Below are 23442 nucleotides of genomic sequence, written 5' to 3' on the forward strand. Positions count from 1 at the left end.
TAAACATTTGGTTGCAAAGAAAGCAACAAATCGCTTCAGACTAAGCAGAGTTGACCTTTGGAAAGTTTTTTGGTTTGCTTAGTTATGTTTGTTGCCACAGGGAAGCACCTTCAAAGGTTTTGTCACTTTGATCATGCTGCCATGTACTCATGACTCGTTACGTTTCAGTGCAGTTTATTGATGAATGAGAGCAGCTTTGCCAAATGCCATTAGCAGGAAGGCAGTCAACAATCTTGTTTTCTACACCAGTGAAAGCTTGGGAGTTATAGATAGAGATGTCTGAGGGGTATTCAATTTCATGAACTGTGTGGTCTCTTAGAAATTTTCAAATTTCTTTGTCCCACTGTTTTAACCAGCATTCAGCTGCCTCTGCCCAAACCTCTTGAATTATTTTTACAGCTCTCTGCTCTCTCCCTATTTGTCCTTTGATCCATCTACTTGCCCATATGTTTAGTCGTCTTCTGTAATGCCTGCATTTTGGGCACAGTCAATTAAGTTTTGTCTGATTACACTCCTGCAAACTGCTTTGCATGTTCCACTTGTGTTGCAATTTTATTGAAACAAACTATTCACCAGAATCTGAATTTTTTTTGTTTGAATCGTAAAAATAGGGTGCACTCATAACAGTCAGGGCTTTTAATAGTTTCACTATTAATGGCCAAGACTTTGCTGAAAGATGGAATTAAGTAATTATGCAATCAACTTCCCACACTCAGAAAGTGAACAATTCCAATTCTCATTCATGTGAATTGTAAAGCAAAATCTTTTTCAAAATGTCAAACTTAAAATATGTTTTATACTTTTTCCTTACGGATTTTTCTGCTCCTAGTTTCTCTCTGGCACAATCTGATTTTTCTTTCCCATTTGCTCTTCTTTTTTCATACTTGATTAAAGTCACCCACTCTTAACTCACCTTCTGTCTCCATTCATTTCTCAATACGACTTGCTAGTTCAGGAGATCTACTATTTTTCCTGCTGTTGGTGGTGTTATCAGTCCACATTTGTGTGCAGTTCTGTGGGCAAAGCTTAAACATACAAGAATAGGCCTTAATTAACAGGGCACATTCCAGCACTATTGGATCCCTTATTTTAACGATTGTCCCAGTGCTTTCTCTAGCTCACTTGATGAATTTAATGATCTATACAATGTTACGGAAAAGCTCTTCAATAATGCAGGAGCAAATTACATGTGGATTATATAGCCAGTCTCATAACTGTGAAGATTACACTGTTAACAGAGTTGGTGTCCTATTCTGTCGCACCATGCCTGAGAAAGGTGCATTTTACGGAGGCCACCAGGAAGGGCGATTATCAAATCCTGTGATGTCACTTCTGATTGTAATGGCGTTGTTATAAATATCTGCTTCAATTTCTTTGCCTGTGATTAGAAAACAAAATTGGCATGTTTGTGCAGTAGCACTGAGAGTTTATAACTATTTACTGGTCTACTGGCAGTGCGTTGGATTATTGTTTCCAAGTGACAGAATCCCTCTGCTCACTTTTCCAAATTTCTTAAGCTTTGCTTTTCAAAATAAAGAGATTGAGTAATTACTTTGCAACATATCTATTATATGTGTCCTAGGCAGCTTTGTGGTCTTGAGCAATGGGTTACCTTTGATTGTGTGAGGGTAATTCAGGCAATTGTATCTCAAGTTTTCTGCCATTTAATAGATCACCTATAGATTAAAATAAGTTATTGTGCATCATAAAGCTTTCTTTATGAATCTAAACCTATGTTATGTTTAACTGTGTTTTTTTTTAAATCTCTAAACCAGGTTTTAAGTGTCCTGTGTGCTCAAAGTTTGTTTCCACGGATGAAATGGATTTGCACCTTGTCATGTGTCTGACCAAACCAAGGGTGACCTATAATGGTAAGGAGTCTTATTTTGTTTGATATGCTGAGCTTCATTTTGTAAAAGTCATGGTCCATCAAAATACTACTTTTAGTGCCATCATCAGCTGTTTACATGCAATGAGTAACTCCGTTTGGTACTCCTACAGTTTCACCTTTTGCACTGTGGATGGCTTTCTTACCTGTCGAGAAATCATGTATATTTTCTCCTGCGGATGTGGCATTTTGAAGACTGAGATGAGCAGTCATTAACTAATTGTTCCTGTTCTGAAGCAATTAATCCATCAGGCTCAACAAAGACGCCAATCTTGGAGTGTCCCAAAGTCATGGGCGTGCTGTGCAAAACAAAAATCCAGTAAGCCAGTTAGGATAGATTAAAAACCAATTAGGATGGATCATTTGGACCTGATCAAATGTATCCCAGATCTCTGTCAGAATTTAAGGAAGATAATACTAGGCTCCTTGCTGAGATATTTGTATCATCAATAGGGTGAGGTCCCAGAAGACTGGATGTTGGCTAATGTAGTGCCATTATTTGAGAAAGGTGGTAAGGAGAAGTCAGGGAACTATAGACCAGTGAGCCTGATGTCAGTGGTGGGTAAGGAGTCGGAGGAGATTCTAAGGGACAGGATTTATGTGCATTTGGAAAGATGAGGACTGGCTGGGAATAGTCAGCACGGGTTTGTGCATGGGAAATTGTGTCTCTCTAACTTGAGTTTTTTGAAGAAGTGACCAGATTTAATGAAGGTAGAGCAGTAGACATTGTCTGTAAGGTACTTGACAAGGCTTCACGTGATAGACTGGTTATCAAGGTTAGATAACATGGGATCCGGGGCAGCTAGCCAATTGGATACAAAATTGGCCTGAAGGTAGGAGACAGGGGTTGGTGGTGGAGGTTTGTTTTTTGGACTGGAGACCTGTGATCAGTGGTGTGCTGCAAGGATTGGTGTGGATCCACTGCTTTTCATCATTAATATAAATGATTTGGATGTGAATCTAGGAGGTAAGGTTAGTAAGTTTGCAGTTGACACCAAAATTGGTGGTATAATGAACAGTGAAGATGGTTATCTCAGAGTATAACTGACCTTAATCAGTTGGGCCAAGGAGTGGCAGATGGCATTTGATTTAGATAAATGTGAGGTGTTGTATTTTGCCAAGGCAAATCAAGGCAGCATTTATACAGTTAATGGTAGGGTCCTGTTGAATGTTGTTGAAGAGACCTATATATGCAGGTGCATAGTTCCTTGAAGGTGGAGTCACAGGTAGATAGGATGGTGAAGAAGACATTTGGCATTCTTCCCTTTATTGGTCAGTGCATTGAGTATAGGAGTTGGGATGTCATATTATGGATGTAGAGGCCATTGTTTAGCCCACTTTTAGAAAACTATGTTTAATTCTGGTCTCCCTGCTATAGAAAAGATGTTGTTAAACCTGAAAGGGTTCAGAATAGACTTGCAAGGATGATGCTGGTGTTGGAGGGTTTGAGCTATAGGGAGAGGCTAAATAGACTGGGTTTATTTTCCCTGGAGCATTGGAGGCTTCAAGCTAACCCTTTTAGAGGTTTATGAAATCATGAGGGGCATGGAGAGGATGAGTGACCAATGTATTTTTCCCAGAGTAGAGGAATCTAAACCTCTAGTCCCTCTAGTTTTAATGTGAGAAGGGAAATTTTAAAAGGAACCTAAGGCGCACCTTTTTCACACAGCGGGTAGTGTGTGTATGGAATGAGCCTCCAGAGGAAGTGGTGGAGACGTGTACAACTGCAGCATTTAAAAGGTATCTAGATTGGTGCATGATTAGAAATGTTTAGAGGGATATAGGCCTAATAGTGGCAAAATGGGCTACGTTAGTTTGAATATCTGGTAGACATGGACGAATTGGACTGGGGGGGTCTGTTTTTTGTGCTGTATAACTCTGACTCCAAGGTTCTGAACCAATCATTCTGAAAGTGCCTGATCTTAATAAAGTTAGGTGTGATAATTCAGCCAATGGTGGTTATTTTGCAATCCCTGAAATATTAACGTAAGAACCAGAAGCAGGAGTAGGCCATTTTGCCCTTTGAGCCTCCTCTGCCATTTAATAAGAACATGGCTGATCTTTTTGTGGCCTCAGCTCCACTTACCTACCCTCTCACTATAACCCTTAATTACTGCACTGTTCAAATAGTTATCTATCATACCTTTAGAAGTGGTCAATAAGGAATTCTCAACTATTTCACTGGGCAGGGAATTCCACAGATTCTTAACCCTCTGGGTGAAGGAGTTCCTTCTCAATTCAGTCCTAAATCTGCTCACCCTAATTTTGAGGCTAATCCCTCTTGTCTTAGTTTCATCCTCTAGTGGAAACGTCCTCACTACTTCTGTTTTATCGATTCCCTTCCTAATTTTATGTGTTTCTATAAGATTCCCCCTCATTCTTCTAAATTCCAATGAATTAATCCCGGTCTACTCAGGCTCTCATCAGCCACCACCCTTAACTCCGGGATCAACCTAGTGAACCTTCTCTGCATCCCCTCCAGTGCCAGTACGTCCTTTCTCAAGTAAGGAGACCAAAACTGCATGCAGTACTCCAGGTGTGCCCTCACCATCGCCCTATACGGCTGCAGCATAACCTCCCTGTTTTTAAACTCAATCCCTTTAGCAATGAAGGACAACATTTCACTTGCCTTCCTAATTACCTGCTGGACCTGCAAACCAACCTTCTGTGATTGATGCACAAGGACACCCAGGTCCCTCTGCACAGCAGCATGCTGCGTTGTTTTACTACTCGAGTAACAGCCCTTTTAACTGTTGGTCCTACCAAAAGTGATGACTTTACGTTTATTAACATTGTACTCCAACTGCCAGACCTTTTGCCCATTTCATTTAAACCATCAATGTCCCTCTGTAAGCTTTCACAGTCCTCTGCACACTTTGCTCTTCCATTCATCTTAGATGTCATTAACATCGTCTAGATAGAGAATGACTTTTTTTTTATTTTTCGTGTTTATATACACCATCTGTCAGTGAGCTGTCGGTCAAAGGGTAATAGAGAGCATTGAAATTGATGAAATATAGAGCAATGCCCATTGCAGAATAAGTTTTCAAATCCAAATATAAGTTGGCACCAATGAAAAGCTTTATTCCTATCCTGAGAGAAGCTGCAATTTACTTCAGCACTGCTACTGTAATTATTAAATAGTTTCTTAGTTGTTGGGTTCCTACTGACTGAACTTGTGACATTGTTGTAGTTTTGCAAATTGATAATAAACTGTTAAAAGGTTTTTCCTTCTAAAGTGTTTCCTCCTTCACCATTTAAACTGTCATCACTGCTGCTTGCCTCCGGTCAGGGCGGTGCAGTGCACTAACATCTCGCTGTACACTATTGAAACTGATATTTGAACAAATTACAGGTAGTTCTCCTATAATGCTGAAGTTGTGTTCCAGCAAAATCTCACTTAATAAAAAGTCGCTTCATGTAAATAATGGGGCCTATGGGAAAAATCATGTTCGGGGCAGATCAACAAAAAAATCTCAAAGTCGCTCAGAAATCACCAAAAGTCTAACAGAGTATAGCACAGCCTGATTGTAGGCTGAGATCATATTTATTAACGAAGCAAAAGTAAATTTAACACTGTACATTTAAAAACCGTAAGAAAGCTGCTCCCTGGACAGTGGGCAGCACAGTGGCTCAGTGGTTAGCACTGCTGCCTCATAGCCTCAATTCCCGCCTCAGGCAACTGTCTGTGTGGAGTTTGCACATTCTCCCCGTGTCTGCGTGGGTTTCCTCCGGGTGTTCTGGTTTCCTCCCACAGTCCAAAGATATGTAGGTTAGGTGAATTGGCCATGCTAAATTGCCCATAGTGTTAGGTACATTAGTCAGAGGGAAATGGGTCTGGGAGGGTTACTCTTTGGAGGGTCGATATGGACTTGTTGGGCCGAAGGGCCTGTTTCCACACTGTAGGGAATCTAATCTAATATACCTCTCAGAGAAAGCCTCTCTACCGGCAGCTGACATCACACATCAGAACAGCACGAAGACCGGTGCTGATATCGTGCATGAGCAGAACGGCACAGAGACTTCGGCGTGCACATCCTCACTTGCACAGAACCAAGTCCGCGAACTGATCCCTGCCGGAATCTCGCTATTACCAACAAAGGGAAGTGTTTTCCAAAATACCGTTCCTAATTCTTTCGCGACATTATAGCCAAATTGCGCATTAACCCAGAGCTATCTGTAGAGGCATATACTTGAATAATGCAAAAAATCTAGATGGTTTCTCCTTTTGCAGAATGTGATTGTGTGGTGAGAGCCCAAGGTATGGCAGCATTGAAATAGAAGCTAAGGTGGCAATAACGATTGTGAAGACATTGCTCCAATACTCCAATTCTGACTCAGATGTGCTTTTCTGAGGAAGCTATAAACACTGGGAAGCTTAGAGAAAATGACCAGTTTCCATCAGTGTGACTAAATAAAGTATCACATTCAGTTACTTTGCAATTAGATTTGGCTGTATTCCTTCAATATACTGGAAGGAAATGCTAACTGTGTCAAATGTTGCATATGTCCTTTGAATACTGTTGACCAGATGGTTACTAGGTGATATTTCCTGGCGAGACTTGTAGCTGAAAGTAAGTTTTTACCATAATTGTTTCTTGTTGTTTGACTTCCACTCTTTGTGTGGATGTGTTTTTCTGTGAACTTAATCTGATACATCTCATATTTGCCCATTCTTCCACCCTTTCATATTGTGATATCGTTACAACTGGGACAACAGTTATCAGCATTTGCTGCAAATTGTTTTTTGTAAATATGCATGCAAGCATTAAATTATCTGACGTTATCTACTAAAATGTTTCCTCCTGACTAATTCATTTAGCAGCAGGTTATTTCAGCTTTTGCATGCTCCTGAATTCCGTCTGTCCCACCAATAAGTTGATACTTTTTTTCTAATTGTGTTTCCATTTGCCATTTTTATAGCAGCATACTTACATTTTATGAGTTTTTCACCAGCTCAAGCTTCCTCTCATTGCAATCTTAATTTGCTATTGGATAATGCAGTCTAGTGTTGCAGTGACTTAAAGTAAAAGTGGGAGGCCTAACTATGGTAAGCTAAAGAATGCAACATTCAGACAGCAATATCAGGACCACTTCACGTATATGGTATTCAATTTTAGCATGCTTAATCTGACAGATATCAGGCAGTGGTGTAGTTAGCGGGGAATCCAGAGATCTAGATAATGTGCTGGGCACCTGGTATTGAATCCCATTATGGCAGATGGTAGAATTTGAATTCAATAAATAAAATCCAAGATTAAGAGTCTGATGATGTTCATAAATCCATTGTCGGAAAAACCTGCCTGCTTCACTAATGTACTTTAGGGAAGGGAATGTGGTACATGTGGTACAGGTCTGGACTACATGTGACTTCAGTTGATTAGATTTGATTTATTCTTGTCACATGTGCTTGGATACAGTGAAAAGTTTTGTTTCACTTGCAGTATGGCCAGACCATGCCAACTTATAGAAGTTTATAAAATAATGAGAGATATAGACAGAGTTAATGGTAGTTGTCTTTTCCCTAGGATGGAGGATTTCAAGACTAGGGGCACATTTTTAAGGAGAAAGTGAGGTCTGCAGATGCTGGAGATCACAGCTGAAAGTGTGTTGCTGGAAAAGCGCAGCAGGTCAGGCAGCATCCAAGGAACAGGAAATTCGACGTTTCGGGCATAAGCCTTCCTGATGAATTTCCTGCTCCTTGGATGCTGCCTGACCTGCTGCGCTTTTCCAGCAACACACTTTCAGCACATTTTTAAGGGGAGAGGACAGAGATTCAAAAAAGATGTGAGGGCCAAATGTTTTACAGACAGGATGGTTTGTGTGTGGAATGAGCTTTCTGACATTTCCAAGGTTTAAAAGACATTTGGATAAGTCCATAACTAGGAAAGGTTTGGAGGGATATGGGCCAGGAGTAGGCAGATGGGACTCGTTTAAGTTGGGATTATATTTGGCATGGACTGGTCGGAGTGAAGGTTCTGTTTCTGTGCTGTATGACCATGACAGAGATATAGGGTGATTGAACAGAGTGAGGAATTAAAAAGTTACAGCTGCAAAGAAGGCGCACAAAAAGCAAGATCAACGTTAGATTTGAAATTTGAGAGGTCCTTTCAGAAGTCTATTACTAGCAGGGAAGAAGCTGTTCTTGAATCTGTTGGTTTGTGTGTTGAAGCTTTCGTACTTCTGCCTGACGGAAGATGTTGGAAGAGATTATAATGGGGGTGGGGCGGGACTTTGACGATGTTGGCAGCCCTCCTGCGGCACCGACCATTGTGAACGGAGTCTGTGGATGGAAGGTAGGCTTGCTTAATGGACTGGACTGTGTTCACGTCTCTTTGTAGTTTTTTATGGTCCTGAGCAGAGCAGTTGTCGTACAAAGAGTGATGCCTTCTTGACCGTCGCATCAACATGGGTGGTCCAGGACAGATTGTTGATAATTGTTACTCTTAGGAACTTGATGCTGTAGACCATCTCCACTTCAGCCCCATTTTCCTAGAAAGGGGTGTGCCCCTCTTATTGCTTCCTGAAGTTGATGATCAGCTCTTTAGTTTTGCTGATGTTGAGGGAGAGATTGTTATCTTTATAGCACACCACCAAGCACTCGTATCCCCTTCCTGCATTCTGTCTTGCCATTGTTTGATATCCGGCCTACAACTGTGGTATCGTCGGTGAACTTGTAAATAGAGTTCAGATGAAATTTGGCCACACAGTCATGAGTGTACAGGGAATACAGAAAAGGGGGAATGAGTACACAGCCTTGCAGGGCACTGGTGTTGAGGAGGAGGAGGAGGTATATAGAATATAGAAAAATACAGCACAGTACAGGCCCTTTGGCCCTCGATGTTGCGCCGATCCAAGCCCACCTAACCTACACTAGCCCACTATCCTCCATATGCCTATCCAATGCCCGTTTAAATGCCCATAAAGAGGGAGAGTCCGCCACTGCTATTGGCAGGGCATTCCATGAACTCACGACTCGTTGCCTATCCTTACTAATTCTGGTCTGTGGGTCAGCAAGTCGAGGATCCAGTTGCAGAGGGTGATGCAGAGTCCCAGGTCTTGGAGTTTGAAGATTAGTTTGGTTGGGATTGTAGTATTGAGGTTGGATCTGAAGTTAGTAAGTAGAAGCCCGATGTACATATCCTTTTTATCCAGATGTTCCAGGGATGAGGACCAGGGAGCTGGTGTTTGTTGTGGGCAATAAATGCTGGTGAAGACAGTAATGCCCATAGCCCGTGAATGAATAATTTTTTTAAAACTTGCAGATGGCAAGGATACCCAACCCAATCCAACTGTGTCCTTTTTAAATGTGCAGATCAGCATCCACTAAGGTAAATGAGAAGTTCCCTGCCAAATCAAACCTGCCTGGACCCCAACAGAGTTATGCTCAATTTTACTAAATTTGTTAGTGGGACAAGAATTCTCCTTTAGGTCCCTCAACTTGGCTCTTCCCTTTTCCCCAGCTGTGATTCCCTTACTGGAACAATTCCCTTGTACAAGGATTTGTCTTATTGTAACTTGTCATACAATCAAGACCCAGTTGTTAAAACAGGGCTGAGCCTGATTGACGTCTTTTGCAGTAAGCCAACGTAAGTTGAGAGGTGGGAATGTTTGCTGATGATTGCACTATGTTCAGCACCACTATTCAGATACTGAAGTAGGCCATGTCCATGTGCAGTGTGAGCAGGACAATATCCAGGTTTGGGCTAAAATGTTGCAAGTAAGATTTTGTGCCACACAAATGCCAGGCAATGATCATTTCCAATAAAAGATCATTTAACTACAGCCCCTTGAATTTCAATGACATTACTATCTGTGAATCACCCTACCAATATCCTGGGCTTACCATTGACCAGAAACTTAACTGGACTCACTATATAAACACAAGAGTAGGTCTGAGGCTGGGAATGATTAGAGGTTAGATTAGATTCCCTACCATGTGGAAACAGGCCCTTCGGCCCAACAAGTCCACACTGGCCCTCTGAAGAATAACCCACCCAGACCTTTTCCCTCTAATGCACCTAACACTATGGGCAATTTAACATGGCCAATTCACCTGACCAGCACAACTTTGGACTGTAGGAGGAAACCCACGCAAACACAGGGAGAACGTGCAAACTCCACACAGACAGTCACCCAAGACTAGAATCGAACCTGGGTCCCTGGTGCTGTGAGGCAGCAGCACTAACCACTGAGCCACCGTGTCACCCAGCAAGTAATACTGCAGCCAGTAGCTCACCACCTCACTCAAAGCCTGTCCACTGTCTACAAGGTACAGAAGTGTGCTGGAATACTCCCCATTTGCCTGGATGAGCGCAGCTCCAACAAAACTCAAGAAGCTTGACACCATTCAGGACAAAGCAATTAACTTTACTGCCACCAGACGTAGAAACATCCACCTCCTCCACCACCGATGCTCAGCAGCAACAATGTTGATCATTTACAGGATGCACTACAGAAAATCACCAAAGATCCTTAGTCAGCACCTTGCAAATCCACAACCACTATCATCTAGACGAACAAAGTTAGCAGGTAGGAATACCACCACCCGCCAAGTTGCCTTTGAAGCCTTTCATCATTTTGACTTGGCAATATAATCGCCATCCTTCAGTGCTGTTGGGTCAGAATCCTGGAATTCACGTCATAACAGCATTGCGGGTCTACTTCACTAGATGGACTGCAGCAGTTGAAGAAGGCAGTTTACCCCCACCTCTCGAGGGCAGCAGATAATAAGTGCTGACCAGCCAGCAATGTAGAGTGGGTTAAAAAAAAAAGCTGCTCGATTCTCTCAGCCCTGTCCCAACTCACCTCCAATGCCTGGGAGGTAAAACATAGTCCCTTTGTTAAAACAAAGTGGGGCTTTTTGGAATCCTCCTTCTTAAAACACGGAACATCATACAGTATTGACCAATTTCCACCCCCAGTAATGTTGAATGTGATTATTTTTATATAAATGTGTATCTGAATAGTAATATAACCTGTTGGCTGTTGAAAACAGCTATGAAGAGTGTTTTCCCTCTTGATTCCATTTAAATTATGGCAACAAAGAAAGCATTTGTCAGATTCAGAAAGCAAACCTTTGTTACAATTGAGGCAACATCAGCTGCTTTCCAATCTAATTATTTTTAAAAAGCTGGCATTTGTTGAGCTCTTCATGAATTCTCTTTATCCAGCACAGTGTTTCAGTACAAACAGTGGCCTCAGGAGATTTGTATCTACTGGCGAATGTGTTGGTAGTATCCGTTATCAATAGGATCTTTTAGTACGTTCATTGCCAAAGTGCTGTAAAAAAAAAGCCAGTCCAGTCCAATGCACTGCCATTTTGTGTCAATGTGTCTGGTGTAAAACTCTTAATGCTTCACCTTACTCTCACTAGGAATAGGCAGGTTATCAGTGTTAACTGTGTGATATTGCATAATTCAAAATTTCTCAGTGCAGACTAATAACCGTTATAATCATTGACCTTCCTACTTTTAAACAAAAGTTGAGAAATTTGAATTGCTGCTGGTGTGTCTTTCACTGGTAGAAAACAAAAAATGCAGGAAGTACTCAGCAGATCTTTGGAAATAGAAACAGAGTTGAGGTTTCAGGTCTATTCATCAGGTTTGCAAATGATTTTTGGCATTTATATAAATGGTTTGGATTTGAAAATAGAAGATATGGTTAGTAAGTTTGCAGATGACACCAAAATTGGTGGTGTAATAAGACAGGAGAAAGTGAGGTCTGCAGATGCTGGAGATCACAGCTGAGAATGTGTTGCTGGAAAAGCGCAGCAGGTCCGGCAGCATCCAAGGAACAGGAGATTCGACGTTTCAGGCATAAGCCCTTCTTCAGGAATGGCTTATGAAGAAGGGCTTATGCCCGAAATGTCGAATCTCCTGTTCCTTGGATGCTGCCTGACCTGCTGCGCTTTTCTAGCAACACATTTTCAGCAGGTGTAATAAGACAGCTGATGGACCAAGGGGTGGCAGATGGAGTTTGATTTAGATAAATGTGAGGTGCTACATTTTAGAAAGATAAATTATGGCAGGGCTTATACAGTTAATGGTAAGTTCCTGGGAGTGTTGCTGAACAAAGAAACCTTGGAGTGCAGGTTCTTAGTTCCTTGAAAGTTGAATCCCAGGTAGACAAAATAGTGAAGAAGGCATTTAGTACACTTGCCTTTATTGGCCAGAACATTGAATATAGGAGTCGGAATGTCATGTTATGGTTGTATAGGACATTGTTTAGGCCACTTTTGGAATACTGCATTCAATTCTAGCCTCTGTGCTGTAGGAAGATTGTTGTGAAACATGAAAGGTTTAAGGTGAGAGGGGAAAGTTAAAAGGGACCTGAGGGGCAATGTCTTAATGCACAGAGCCATGTGTGTATGAAATGAGCTGCCAGAGGAAGTGGTGGAGGCTAGTACAATTATAACATTTAAAAAGGCATCTGGGTGGGTATCGGAGTAGGAAGAGTTTAGAAGGATATGGACTAAATGCTGGCAAACAAGAATTGATCAGTTTGGATATCTGGTCAACATGGATGAATTGGATTGAAGAGTCTGTTTCCATGTTGTACATCTCTATGACTCGATGTATTGTCTTGCGATCCAATATGTTTCACTCACCACCACATCTGTGATTAGTTATTAGGCTAAAAGGGTGTGTACCTCACAAATTTAAAATGGTTTTGAAAATGATCAGTTGTAGATTTTTTTCTCCTTCCAATAGTATATTCATTGCAAAACCTGGGAATTGAGTTCCACATTCTATTCAGTGTGTATTATTGAATATTTAAAGCCACTTTCCTGACCAATTCAATTTTCCCCTAAACACCTTCCCACCCACCCCACCCCTTGCTAGAAAAAGAAAATCTGTCTTGAACATTACAACTGACAACATTGTGGGAGATGGGGAGTGAGTGTTCCAGATTTCCATTACTCGTAATCTGGAGGATTTATTGAATGTCCTTATCTTAGTCCGAAGGAATCTGGTTCTAGTTGTGATTACTCTTCTGGGATTCTTCCACTCGAGATTTTTTTTTGGATTCACCTTACTGTGTCCTCTTCATACGTTATGTTATCTTCTGAAAGATAAGGAATGCAAGACTGGTTTACGGCACTTGACCGTCGACATTAACCCTTGAAGCTCTTTGGTGAACCCTGAATATTTATTATTCGATGGATGAGTCCTGAATGAGCTCCCTCATCTGTGTACTTTCTGTTGGATTTTTAACTCCTATGCAAGCTGAAAATGTGTTGCTGGTTAAAGCACAGCAGGTTAGGCAGCATCTCAGGAATAGGGAATTCGACGTTTCGAGCATAAACCCTTCATCAGGGCTTATGCTCGAAACGTCGAATTCCCTATTCCTGAGATGCTGCCTAACCTGCTGTGCTTTAACCAGCAACACATTTTCAGCTGTGATCTCCAGCATCTGCAGACCTCATTTTTAACTCCTATGCAAGTATGCTTCACTGAAATCCCAGTGACACAGTGTATGCCAGTTATTTTCTCTTAACTTCTGTAGAGTCAAAGAGATGCACAGCACAGAAACAGAACCTTTGGTGCAACTCATCCATGCTGACAAGATTTCCTAAACTGATCTAGTCCCGTTAGCCTATATTTGGCCCATAACCCTCTAAACCCTTCCTATTCATATACCCATCCAAATGCCTTTTTAATGTTGTCATTGTACCAGCCTCCATACCTTGCACTGCCAGTTCATTCCATGCACTTGCCACGCTCTGAGTGGAAAAGTTTCCTCTTAATTCCATTTTAAATCTTGCCCCTCTCACCTTAAGCTTGTGCCCTCCGGTGTTGGACTTCCCTACCCTGGGAAAAGCCCTAGACAATTAACTGTATTCATGCCCCTCATGATTTTTTATAAACCTCCATAATGTCACACCTTTGCCTCTGACACTCCAGGGAAAACAAGCCCCAGCCTCTTCAGCTTTTCCCTATAGCTCACACCTTCGAACATAAGAACCAGGAGCAGGAACAGGCTGTCTGGCCCTTCGAGCCTGCTCCGCCACTCATTAAGATGATGGTTAATATTTTCGTGGACTCAGCTCCACTCACTCATATTTTTACCATATCCCTTAATGCCTTTACTTTTCAAAAAAGTATCTACCTTAGCTCTAAAAACGATTACTGAAGTAGCGTCAACTACTTCCCTCGGCAAGGAATTCCATAGGTTACCAACCCTCTGGTGAAGAAGTTCCTTCTCAGTTTAGTTCTAAACCTGCTTCCTCTAATCTTGTGGCCATGCCCTCTTCTCCTAGTCTCACCTACCAGTGGAAACATCCTATCTGTTTCTATTTTATCGATTCCCTTCATAATTTTATGTGTTTCTGTAAGATTGCCCCCTCATTGTTCTGAATTTCAATGAATATAAACTTAGCCTCTCCTCATAAACCAACCCCCTCAACTCCGGAATCAGCCTAGTGACCCTCCTCTGCACCCTCCTCCAGTGCCAGTACATCCTTTCTTAAGTAGGACAACCAAATCTGCACACAGTTCTCCAGGTGTGGCCACACCAGCACCTTGTACAGCTGTAACATTACCTCTCTGCTTTTAAACTTAACCCCTTTAGCAAGGAAGGACAATCGCAGACCAACCTTCTGCGATTCATGCACAAGGACACCCAGCTGCCTCTGCAAATCAGCATGCTTGTTTTTACCATTCAAATCCAGTAATAATCTATTTTGCTGTTACTCCTCCCAAAAATGTAGGACTTCACATTTACTAACCTTGTATTCCATCTGCCAGACTTTTGCCCACTCACTCAAAGTATCTATGTTCCTCTGCAAAGTTTCACAGTCCTCTGCACACTTTGCTCTGCCAGTCATCTAAGTGTTTTCAGCAAATTTTGACACCATACATGTGGTCCCCAACTCCAGATCATGCATATAAATTGTAAATAATTGTGGTCCCAACACTATTCCCTGAGGCACATCACTAGTCACTGATTGCCAGGCAGACTAACGCCCATTTATCCCCACTCTTTGCTTCCTGTCAGTCAACCAATCCTCTATTCATGCTAATACTCTACCCCTTACGCTATGCAACCTTATCTTATGCAGCAGCCTCATGTGCAGCACCTTGTTGAAGGCCTCTTGGAAATCTAGGTATACTACTTCTACTGGTCCACCTTGTTGAAATGTCTTCATAGAATTCCAAAAGACGTGTGAAGTTTAACCTGCCCTTCATGAACCCATGCTGCGTCTGTACAATGGGACACTTTCTTCTGAGGTACTCTGTTATTTCTTCTTTGATAATAGACTCGAGCATCTTCTCCATTAGTGGTTAAGCTCACTGGTCTAAAATTCCTCATTTTTTGTCTACTTCCATTTTTAAACAGTGGTGTCACATGTGCTATTTCCAATCTGTTGGGACTGCCCCAGAGTCCAGTGAATTTTGGAAAATTACCACCAGTCAACTTGCTATTTCTCCTGCCATCTCTTTTAATACCCTGAGATGCATTCCATCAGGGGCAGGAGACTTATCTATCTTCAGCTCTATTAGCTTACCCAACACTAGCTCTTCCGTAATAATAATTGTTTCCAGGTCCTCACCTACCTTCGTTTCTTTGTCACTTACTGGCATGTTATTAGTATCCTCCACTGTGAAGACCAATGCAAAATACCTGTTCAATGTCTCAGCCATTTCATTATATCCCATAACTAACTGCCCCATCTCATCCTCTAAAGGACCAACATTTACTTTAGCCACTCTTCTTCATTTTATATACTTATTGAAACATTTGCTATCTGACTTAATATTCTGTGCTAGTTTTTTCTCATACTCTGTCTTACTTTTCTTTATAGCTCTTTTTTTGTGGCTTTCTGTTGACATTTAAAGATTTTGCAATCTTTTAGATTCTTGTTGTTTTTGGCCATTTTGTATGCCTTCTCTTTCCCTTGGATAGCCTGCCTTATTTCCTTGGACACCCATGGCAGATTATCCCTCCTCTTACAGTCCTTCCTTTTCACTGGAATATACGTTTACTGAGCACTTCGAAAAATTTATTTGAAGGTCTTCCACTGCTCATCAACCTTCCCACCATAAAGTCTTCGGTTCCAGTCTACTTTAGCCAGGTCCTCCTTCATTCTATCATAGTCCCCCTTATTCAAGCACAGGTATTGGATTTTATCTTCACGCTATTCAGCTGTATTTTAAATTCAATTTTAAATTGTGACCACTCCTTCCAAGAGGATCCCTCACTATGAGATCATTAATTATTCCTGTCACATTATGTAGGACCAGATCGTGGATAGCTTGCTCCCTCGTTGGTTCCATGAAACTATCATGGATAGTCTCAATGAACTCCGCCTCAAGGCTACCCTGTCCGAGCTTGTTCAACCAATCTACATGCAGGTTAAAATTCCTCGTGATAATGGCCATACCATTTTTACAGGCATTAGTTATTTCCTTATTTATTACCCACCCTGATGTGATGTTATTATTTGGTAGCCTATAGACTACGCCTATTAGTGATTTTTTTTCTTGGAATTCCTAATTTCCACCCAAATGGATTTGACCTCATGCTTCATAGAACCTATATCATCTCTGATGTCGTCCTTGAATATCAGAGCTACACCACTGCCCTTGCATTCCTGTCTGTCCTTCTTAGTACTCTGGTACCCCTGGATATTTAATTCCCAGTCATGATCTTGCAGATCTTCTCTGACCCCTTTCAAGTTTAACAACATTTTTCCTGTAGCAAGGAGATCAGGATTGAATGCCATATTCCAAAAGTTTGCGCTAATGAAATAACAGAGACTTTGCTGAAAACCAATTCACTGCACCCCCCCCCCCGCCATTGAACATGACCTTCAGATCTCATTTGCTCTCCCTTGATTGCCAGTAATTCTTCTTTCACTGGTAGACAACTGTTTCAGCTTTCACTGAACATGCAGAAATTATTCATTCAAATGATACGATGGGAATGTAGAATTTGCATCACCAGAAACGAAACTTGTAGCTTTCGTCTCTAGAATTAGAGAAGTATTAAGAAGAAATTTGGTTAGTCCAGTCATATCAAGCATGAACCATTTGACAGGACAATTTGCAATTTTGGACTCAACACATGACTAAATTCAAATATCCTGTAGAAGCTTGCTTCTATAAAAAGATTCACCACCCGCAGTCACTATTACAACAACTTGTAAATCACTTCCAAACAAAGTTTACATTATCATACATTCTTGCTGTGTTATTGAAGCTATCAGTCTAAAATATGGAGGACCCATTTATCAGAAGTGCTTCTGACAGGAGGTTAACTAAAATGGAGTCAGTAGAGGTGATTGAACTATGGGGTGCAGCAGCAAATCAAAAGCAAATTGGGCAAATGAAAGCAAGTCAAACAAAGAAGTAAACAACTCTCAGCTGGGCAGGCATGAGATGTGTTTGCTGTGGCACATGCCAGAAAGAATAAGCCATCTTTAGTAGATGGTTCAAAAATGCAGAAATTAATGACTGGTCAACTTTAAAGAAAGGGCCTTAGAACAGGTATTTAAAAAGCTATAACAGGGTGGTCAGAAATAAAGTAATAAATCTTGCAGTTGGATAATAATAAATCCAATAAATATGTTGGCATGGCAGTGTGGTGGCTTAAATCATCGAGTTTGAACACAATGGGGCCCAGGACTAATGTACCATGTTTAGGCTTAGATCTGGGCATTTTCAACCTAATTGTAATAATTTTTAAATTTAGTCTGTTTTTCTAATCAACCTGTTCAGACATGTTATTACACACTTCTGGACGGGGTGGGACTTGAACTAGGATCTCCCAGTCCAGGGGTAGGGGCACTACCACTGTGCCACAAGATCCCCTAAACCTAATTACCCTCGCAACACCGTGGCACGGTGGCTCAGTGGTTAGCACTGCTGCCTCACAGCACCAGAGACCTGGGTTTGATTCCAGCCTCAGGTGATTGTCTGTGTGGAGTTTGTACATTCTTCCCGTGTCTGCATGGGTTTCCTCCGGGTGCCCCGGTTTCCTCCCACAGTCCAAAGATGTGAATTGGCCATGCTAAATTGCCCCACAGTGTTAGATGCATTAGTTAGAGGGAAATGGATCTGGGTGAGTTACTCTTCGGAGGGTCAGTGAGGACTTGGGCTGAAGGGCCTGTTTCCACACTGTAGGGAATCTAAACTAACATCAGGTTCTCCTTGAGTATTAATAGGTCCAATTACAAACTATTTGGGAATAAGACAAACTATTTGCCCCATTGTGAAGCACTCCAATGCCTCCCCAGTGGTGTGTCAGCTGTTTTGTAGATGCATTTGCGTTTTTCTTGATTTCTATCTCTCTGTCAAAAACATCCTTTCCATGTGTTGACTTTCTCAGAATGAAGAACTATCTGGTTCTAATGGTTTTGGTTGATTTGACCCGAAGTCCTTTTATCCTATACATATTATTTAAAACAATAGTAATTTCATATTTTTTCCTCCACCTCGTGTGTTTTCGTTCTTCAAGTATCACTCCTCAAACATTTCCTCTGCAGGTTTTCTTTATAGCTCAGACCTCTGACTGTAGGGGCCCTGCCAGTATTGCAATGTCTCCCATGTATTGGCACCAGACATTATGGATGATACGTTGTGCTCCAGACATCATCTGACGCAGATTGTGTGTGTTTGACTGTATAACAACAATGGTTTGCCTTTATATGGCACCTTTTAATGTTGTCAAACATCGTAAGGCATTTCACAGAAACAATATGAAACAAAATCCATCACTCAGCTCTGAAAGAAGTGATTCAGACAGACAGCCAAAAGCTTCTTCACAAGGGATAGGGCTTAAAGAATTTCACCACTTAATTACATTTGTTGGCTAGGCTGACTGTTAAATCTCAATCCTAAAATTTTCTTCTCTCATTGTGAAGTACCTGCGTAAATAGCGATTATGGTCTTAAAGGTATAAGTACTGGATTACTAAAATGCATCATACGTAGTATAACTCTTCTCTTCTTTGGAAAACAAGGTGTCCAAAGTTTTACTTCCTGTTTCCCAATGCAGGAGGTCGCAATAAATAGACTCTGCTGCCAACCCATCAGGACTTTAGTTTCTGGCCGGCATTCTTGTGTTATATTTTTGAACCATTTTTTCTATGGCTTTTGAGTGTATATGTATGTTTTTGACACTAGCTCTGAGCTCTTGTAGCCTGGTTACCAGCAATAAGCTGTTGCCAATCACATGGTGGTTTCTGTTATTGTTCAGGTTACCAGCAATAAGGGATGACACTAGAGAAATAGTTCATCCTGAGTGAACCTCTAAATGTCTTTAGAACAAGGAATTGGTGAACCTAGTAACCGAAGACCAATGCTTTTGTCAACAATGCAATCTAATGGGAAAGACCAGATACGATCATTTGCAATGAAATGTAAGCTCTTTCGTTTCATTTAGATGTGCAAATAATTTCTAATTCCAATGTCTCTGTATCTTCAGAATACTGTTTAATGAAGAATGAGTACAATATAATGTCATGTTTCTTCACTTCTCAAAATACTTTGTAAAATATAATCATCACTTTTCTTCAGAAATTTGGTAACTGGTTTGCAAGGCTACCCACATTGTGTGATAATGACCAGATAGTGCTTTTGACAAATTGGTTGAGGAATGAATACTTGTCCAGGGCTGCGAATAGGATTCCTGCTCTTCTATGATTTATTCTTTGGATTCTTTGTACGCTTAACTGAGGTAGGGTTGCCAATCCTTCAGAATTGTCCTGAAATCTCCAGTATTCAGGGAGGCAATGGCCTAGGGGTATTATTGCTGGTCTGTTAATCCAAGGCTCCAGGTAAGGTTGCGGGAACCTGGGTTCAGATCCCGCCTTGGAAGGTGGTAGAATTTGAATTCAGTTAAAAATAAATCTGTAATTAAGAGTCGAATGATGACCATGAATCTGTTGTCGAATGTTGGAAAAACCCATCTGGTTCACCAATGTCCTTTAAGGAAGGAAACTGCAGTCCTTACCTGGTCTGACCTACACGTGTCTCCAGACCCACCACAATGTGGTTGGCTCTTAACCGCCCTCTGGGCAATTAGAGATGGGAGATAAGTGCTGGCCTAGCCAACAATGCCTTTATTCCATGATTGAATACAAGAAAAGAATTTAAGGTTGATCTCTGGGATGAGCAACCCCAAGAGAGAAATCAATGGCACGCAAAAGAAAATCTACTTTTTTGTTCCCTTTTTTTGACCATTTATGAGTAACAGCAATATTAGTGATTGGTGAAGGTGTTTGGTTATCTAGTATCATCAATACTGGTTGCTAAAAACCTGTATGGTTGCTTTATGATTGGTGTGGGAAGGCAGTGTACAACAAGGTTGAGTGTGTTATATGATTAAAACCTCCAAGAATATGTCCAACCTATCTCTCTCTCCTTATCCAGGGAGGGCAGTCAAAAACAAAAGTTTTGTTTGGATGAACCAAAAAATTAATCATGACACCAAGCAGGGACCATATTCTGTATGGTTGAGTACCAGATGTCCATTTAAGGTGTCCAGATTTATGGAGAGTTGTACTGAAATTTATAAAAGTCATGTGGTGCATTGGAAATCATCTCTGTGTTGTGGTATGAAGAGACACTGAACAGAAGTCTGTAAAGGTGAAAGAATTTGAGATTTCTGCTCTTCCTTTGGAATAAAACTACCACCTAAGATTGAAAATCAGCCAAATGTGAGACAAAACCCTCACTCCCCCCTCATTGCTCTCCAAATTTGGGGTCAAATCGCACAGAGGTTGAGAGAATTCCCTCCTCATGCTGTTGAACCATAATTATCCAATCACATTTGTTACAATGACCTGGATTTTGCAGTGGTAATGTCGATGAAGCTGTCAGTGTCCTCTGCCATTTATCCCTGAGTCTGACAGCATCTGTCTGCACGGACTGGGAGAAATGTGAAAATCCAGAAATTGCTGTCTGTGATTTGTTACTGCTCTAGAGGTTGCACAGTTGAGATCCTACTAGGCTGCTGTTAATGAGTAATCTTTAAATTGATGAGCGCTTCCCCACTACTGGTAGTTACTGATGAGGTGTAACTGAATTTCTAATGACGTGTTAAGGTCGCAATTACACCCAAGGCACCCTCAGTGATGCTGAAAAGCTAATTTTGTATTGAATGTAAATTGTCTCCAAAGTAGTTCAATATAATCCATATTTTTAATTTCTTAAATTTTATTTTTGTTTCTATCTTAATCTAATCATTGTTTTCTTTGCTATCTGAAGTACTAAGTATTAAAGATCAAGGGATTCAGTGCTTTTAACTTATTGTCCATAAAATACTTCACTGCTTACCTTTCTTGTTCATATCATGGCTAGATGTCTCAATGGCACAAGACCAGATTTAAACTGCCATCAGGAGGCACAGTGGCTCAGTGGTTAACACTGCTGCCTCACAGTGCCAGGTTCCCGGGTTCGATTCCTGCCTCGGGTGGCTGTCTGTGTGGAGTTTGCACATTTTCCCCATGTCTCCATGGGTTTCTTCCGGGTGCTCCGGTTACCTCCCACAATCCAAAGATGTGCAGGCTAGGAGAATTGGTCATGCTAAATTGCCTGTAGTGTTAGGTGCATTAGTCAGGGGTAATTATAGGGTGGGCAAATGGGTTTGGGTGGGTTGCTCTTCGGAGGGTCGGTGTGGACTTGTTGGGCCAAAGGGCCTGTTTCCATACTATCGGGAATGAATCTCAGGAAAATGGGAGCTCCATGTCCCAGAGTTTATTAGAATGTTGTGGATCACTTACTGTCATGTTGACATGGAACCTGTTAACTTCCTGCTGGCAACATCTGAGTAAAGATTGCTGTTACCTGGTGCCTCCATTCATTGCGCATATGTATAGCTAGACATGAAGCATAACATTCCTCACTTTTCAAAGTTGTTTGAATAATAGAAGTTCCTCATCTCTGGAACTATTTCAAATAATCTTTTCTGTACTCTCTCTAATGCATTTGCATCTTCCCAAAATATGCTAGCCAGAAGTAATGCAGTATTTTAATTGAATCCGAGTTAGCGTCTGATAAAGGTTCAGCCTAGACTAACATATATGCTTCAGTAATCATTCTCTCAACCAACTCAAAGACTTACCTACACATATACCAAGATGCCGCTTTCATTTTACATTGTCTTTTGTTCTTCAGTGTTCCTACCAAAATGAATTATTTCTCATTTCACAGCATTGAACTTTGGCTGCAGGGCAGAGAATCCCTACAGTGTTGAAGCAGGCCATTCAGCCCGAGTCCACACCGACCCTCTGAAGAGCATCCCACCCAGACCTACTGAAGCTATCCTGTCCCTGTAACCCTGCAGTTCCCATGGCTGATCCATCTAGCTTGCACATCCCTGTGCATTATGGGCAATTTTGTATGAATGATCCACCTTACTTATACATATTTGAACTGTGGGAGGAAAGTGTATCACCTGGAGGAAACCCACGCAGAGAAGGGAACATGTGCAAACTCCACCCAAAGGCGGAATCGAATATGGGTCTCTGGTGCTGTGAGGCAGCAGTGCTAACTGCTGAGCCACCACGCTGTCCCAAAGTTCACCAGATTGATCCTGGACATGGAGGGATTTTCTTGTGAGGAAAGATTGGGCCTACACTCATTGGATTTTAGAAAAATGAGAGAGCTTGAAACATACAAGACTCTTAGGGGATTTGATAAGCCAGACACAGAAGCAGTTTCCCCTTATCTATGATCTAGGACAACCGGATATAGCCATTTAAAGTCAAGATGTGAGACAATTTGTTCTCTTGAGTGTACTATATCTTTGAAATTCTTTAACACAGACGAGTGTTGAGGCTGGGTTATTAGGTATATTAAGGTTCTGATTAACAGAGTTTTAATCAGTGAGGGGATCAAGAGTTATAGGGTTAAGGCAGGAAATGTGATTGAGGATTATCAGATCTCTTTCAAAGGCAGAATACACTCGATTGGTCGAATGGCCTACATCTACTCCTGTGTCTTACATCTTACAGACACCTATCTGCCACTCCTCCAACTTTGAACTTCTGCACTGTCGTTATAGTTGTAAGTTTTTTATTGATCACATACATTGACACGTGGGTCCTATACGCTAAGGCCTCGGCTATTAAAGCAAATGTCTCAACACTAATCCATGAGGAATTCTACTGAACCTATCTTCAGCCCAAAGAACATTCATTAACCGTGCCTCTGTACTCCTGTCACTCAGCCAATTTTGTGTGAATATTGATGTAGGAATAAATGGTTGGGGATGACAAATTGATGAGCTTGAATATTCCAAATGAAGTCTAATACATAAAATTATGAGGGAGCATGTTGAGTAATGATCTTTCTCATGGTCATTTATAGCACTGGTTAATGGCAGGTGTTCCATTCTATCCAATGACTCAGTTAATGGAATTTTTGCTATGTAAATCAGATTCATGTAAGGCTAAAGAAGGTTAAATGACTGCATTCAGACACAGGTTGTTTTATGATCAAGAACAGGAAGATTAAGAGACATTACTTATTGTATCATCTCAGTTTTTTTTGGGTGCAGAAGGATGTTTGTTTTGGTTCTGTGATTGAGTTTAATAAAGGCTTCCTA

At 41.3% G+C, this 23442-nt stretch overlaps 1 protein-coding gene across 1 annotated transcript in view; it reads left to right on the top strand.

The window, feature by feature from the left end:
- The window catches only part of LOC132832133 (E3 ubiquitin-protein ligase znrf2-like), a 196470-nt gene that overhangs the window by 106139 nt on the left and 66889 nt on the right, over nt 1–23442 (top strand). Inside the window, exon 2 of the mRNA XM_060849868.1 lies at nt 1776–1871. Coding sequence (XP_060705851.1) covers nt 1776–1871 — 96 coding nt within the window. The remainder of the gene's footprint in view (nt 1–1775; nt 1872–23442) is intronic.

Source organism: Hemiscyllium ocellatum, chromosome 34 (genome assembly GCF_020745735.1).
Source record: "Hemiscyllium ocellatum isolate sHemOce1 chromosome 34, sHemOce1.pat.X.cur, whole genome shotgun sequence".
NCBI lineage: Eukaryota > Metazoa > Chordata > Chondrichthyes > Orectolobiformes > Hemiscylliidae > Hemiscyllium > Hemiscyllium ocellatum.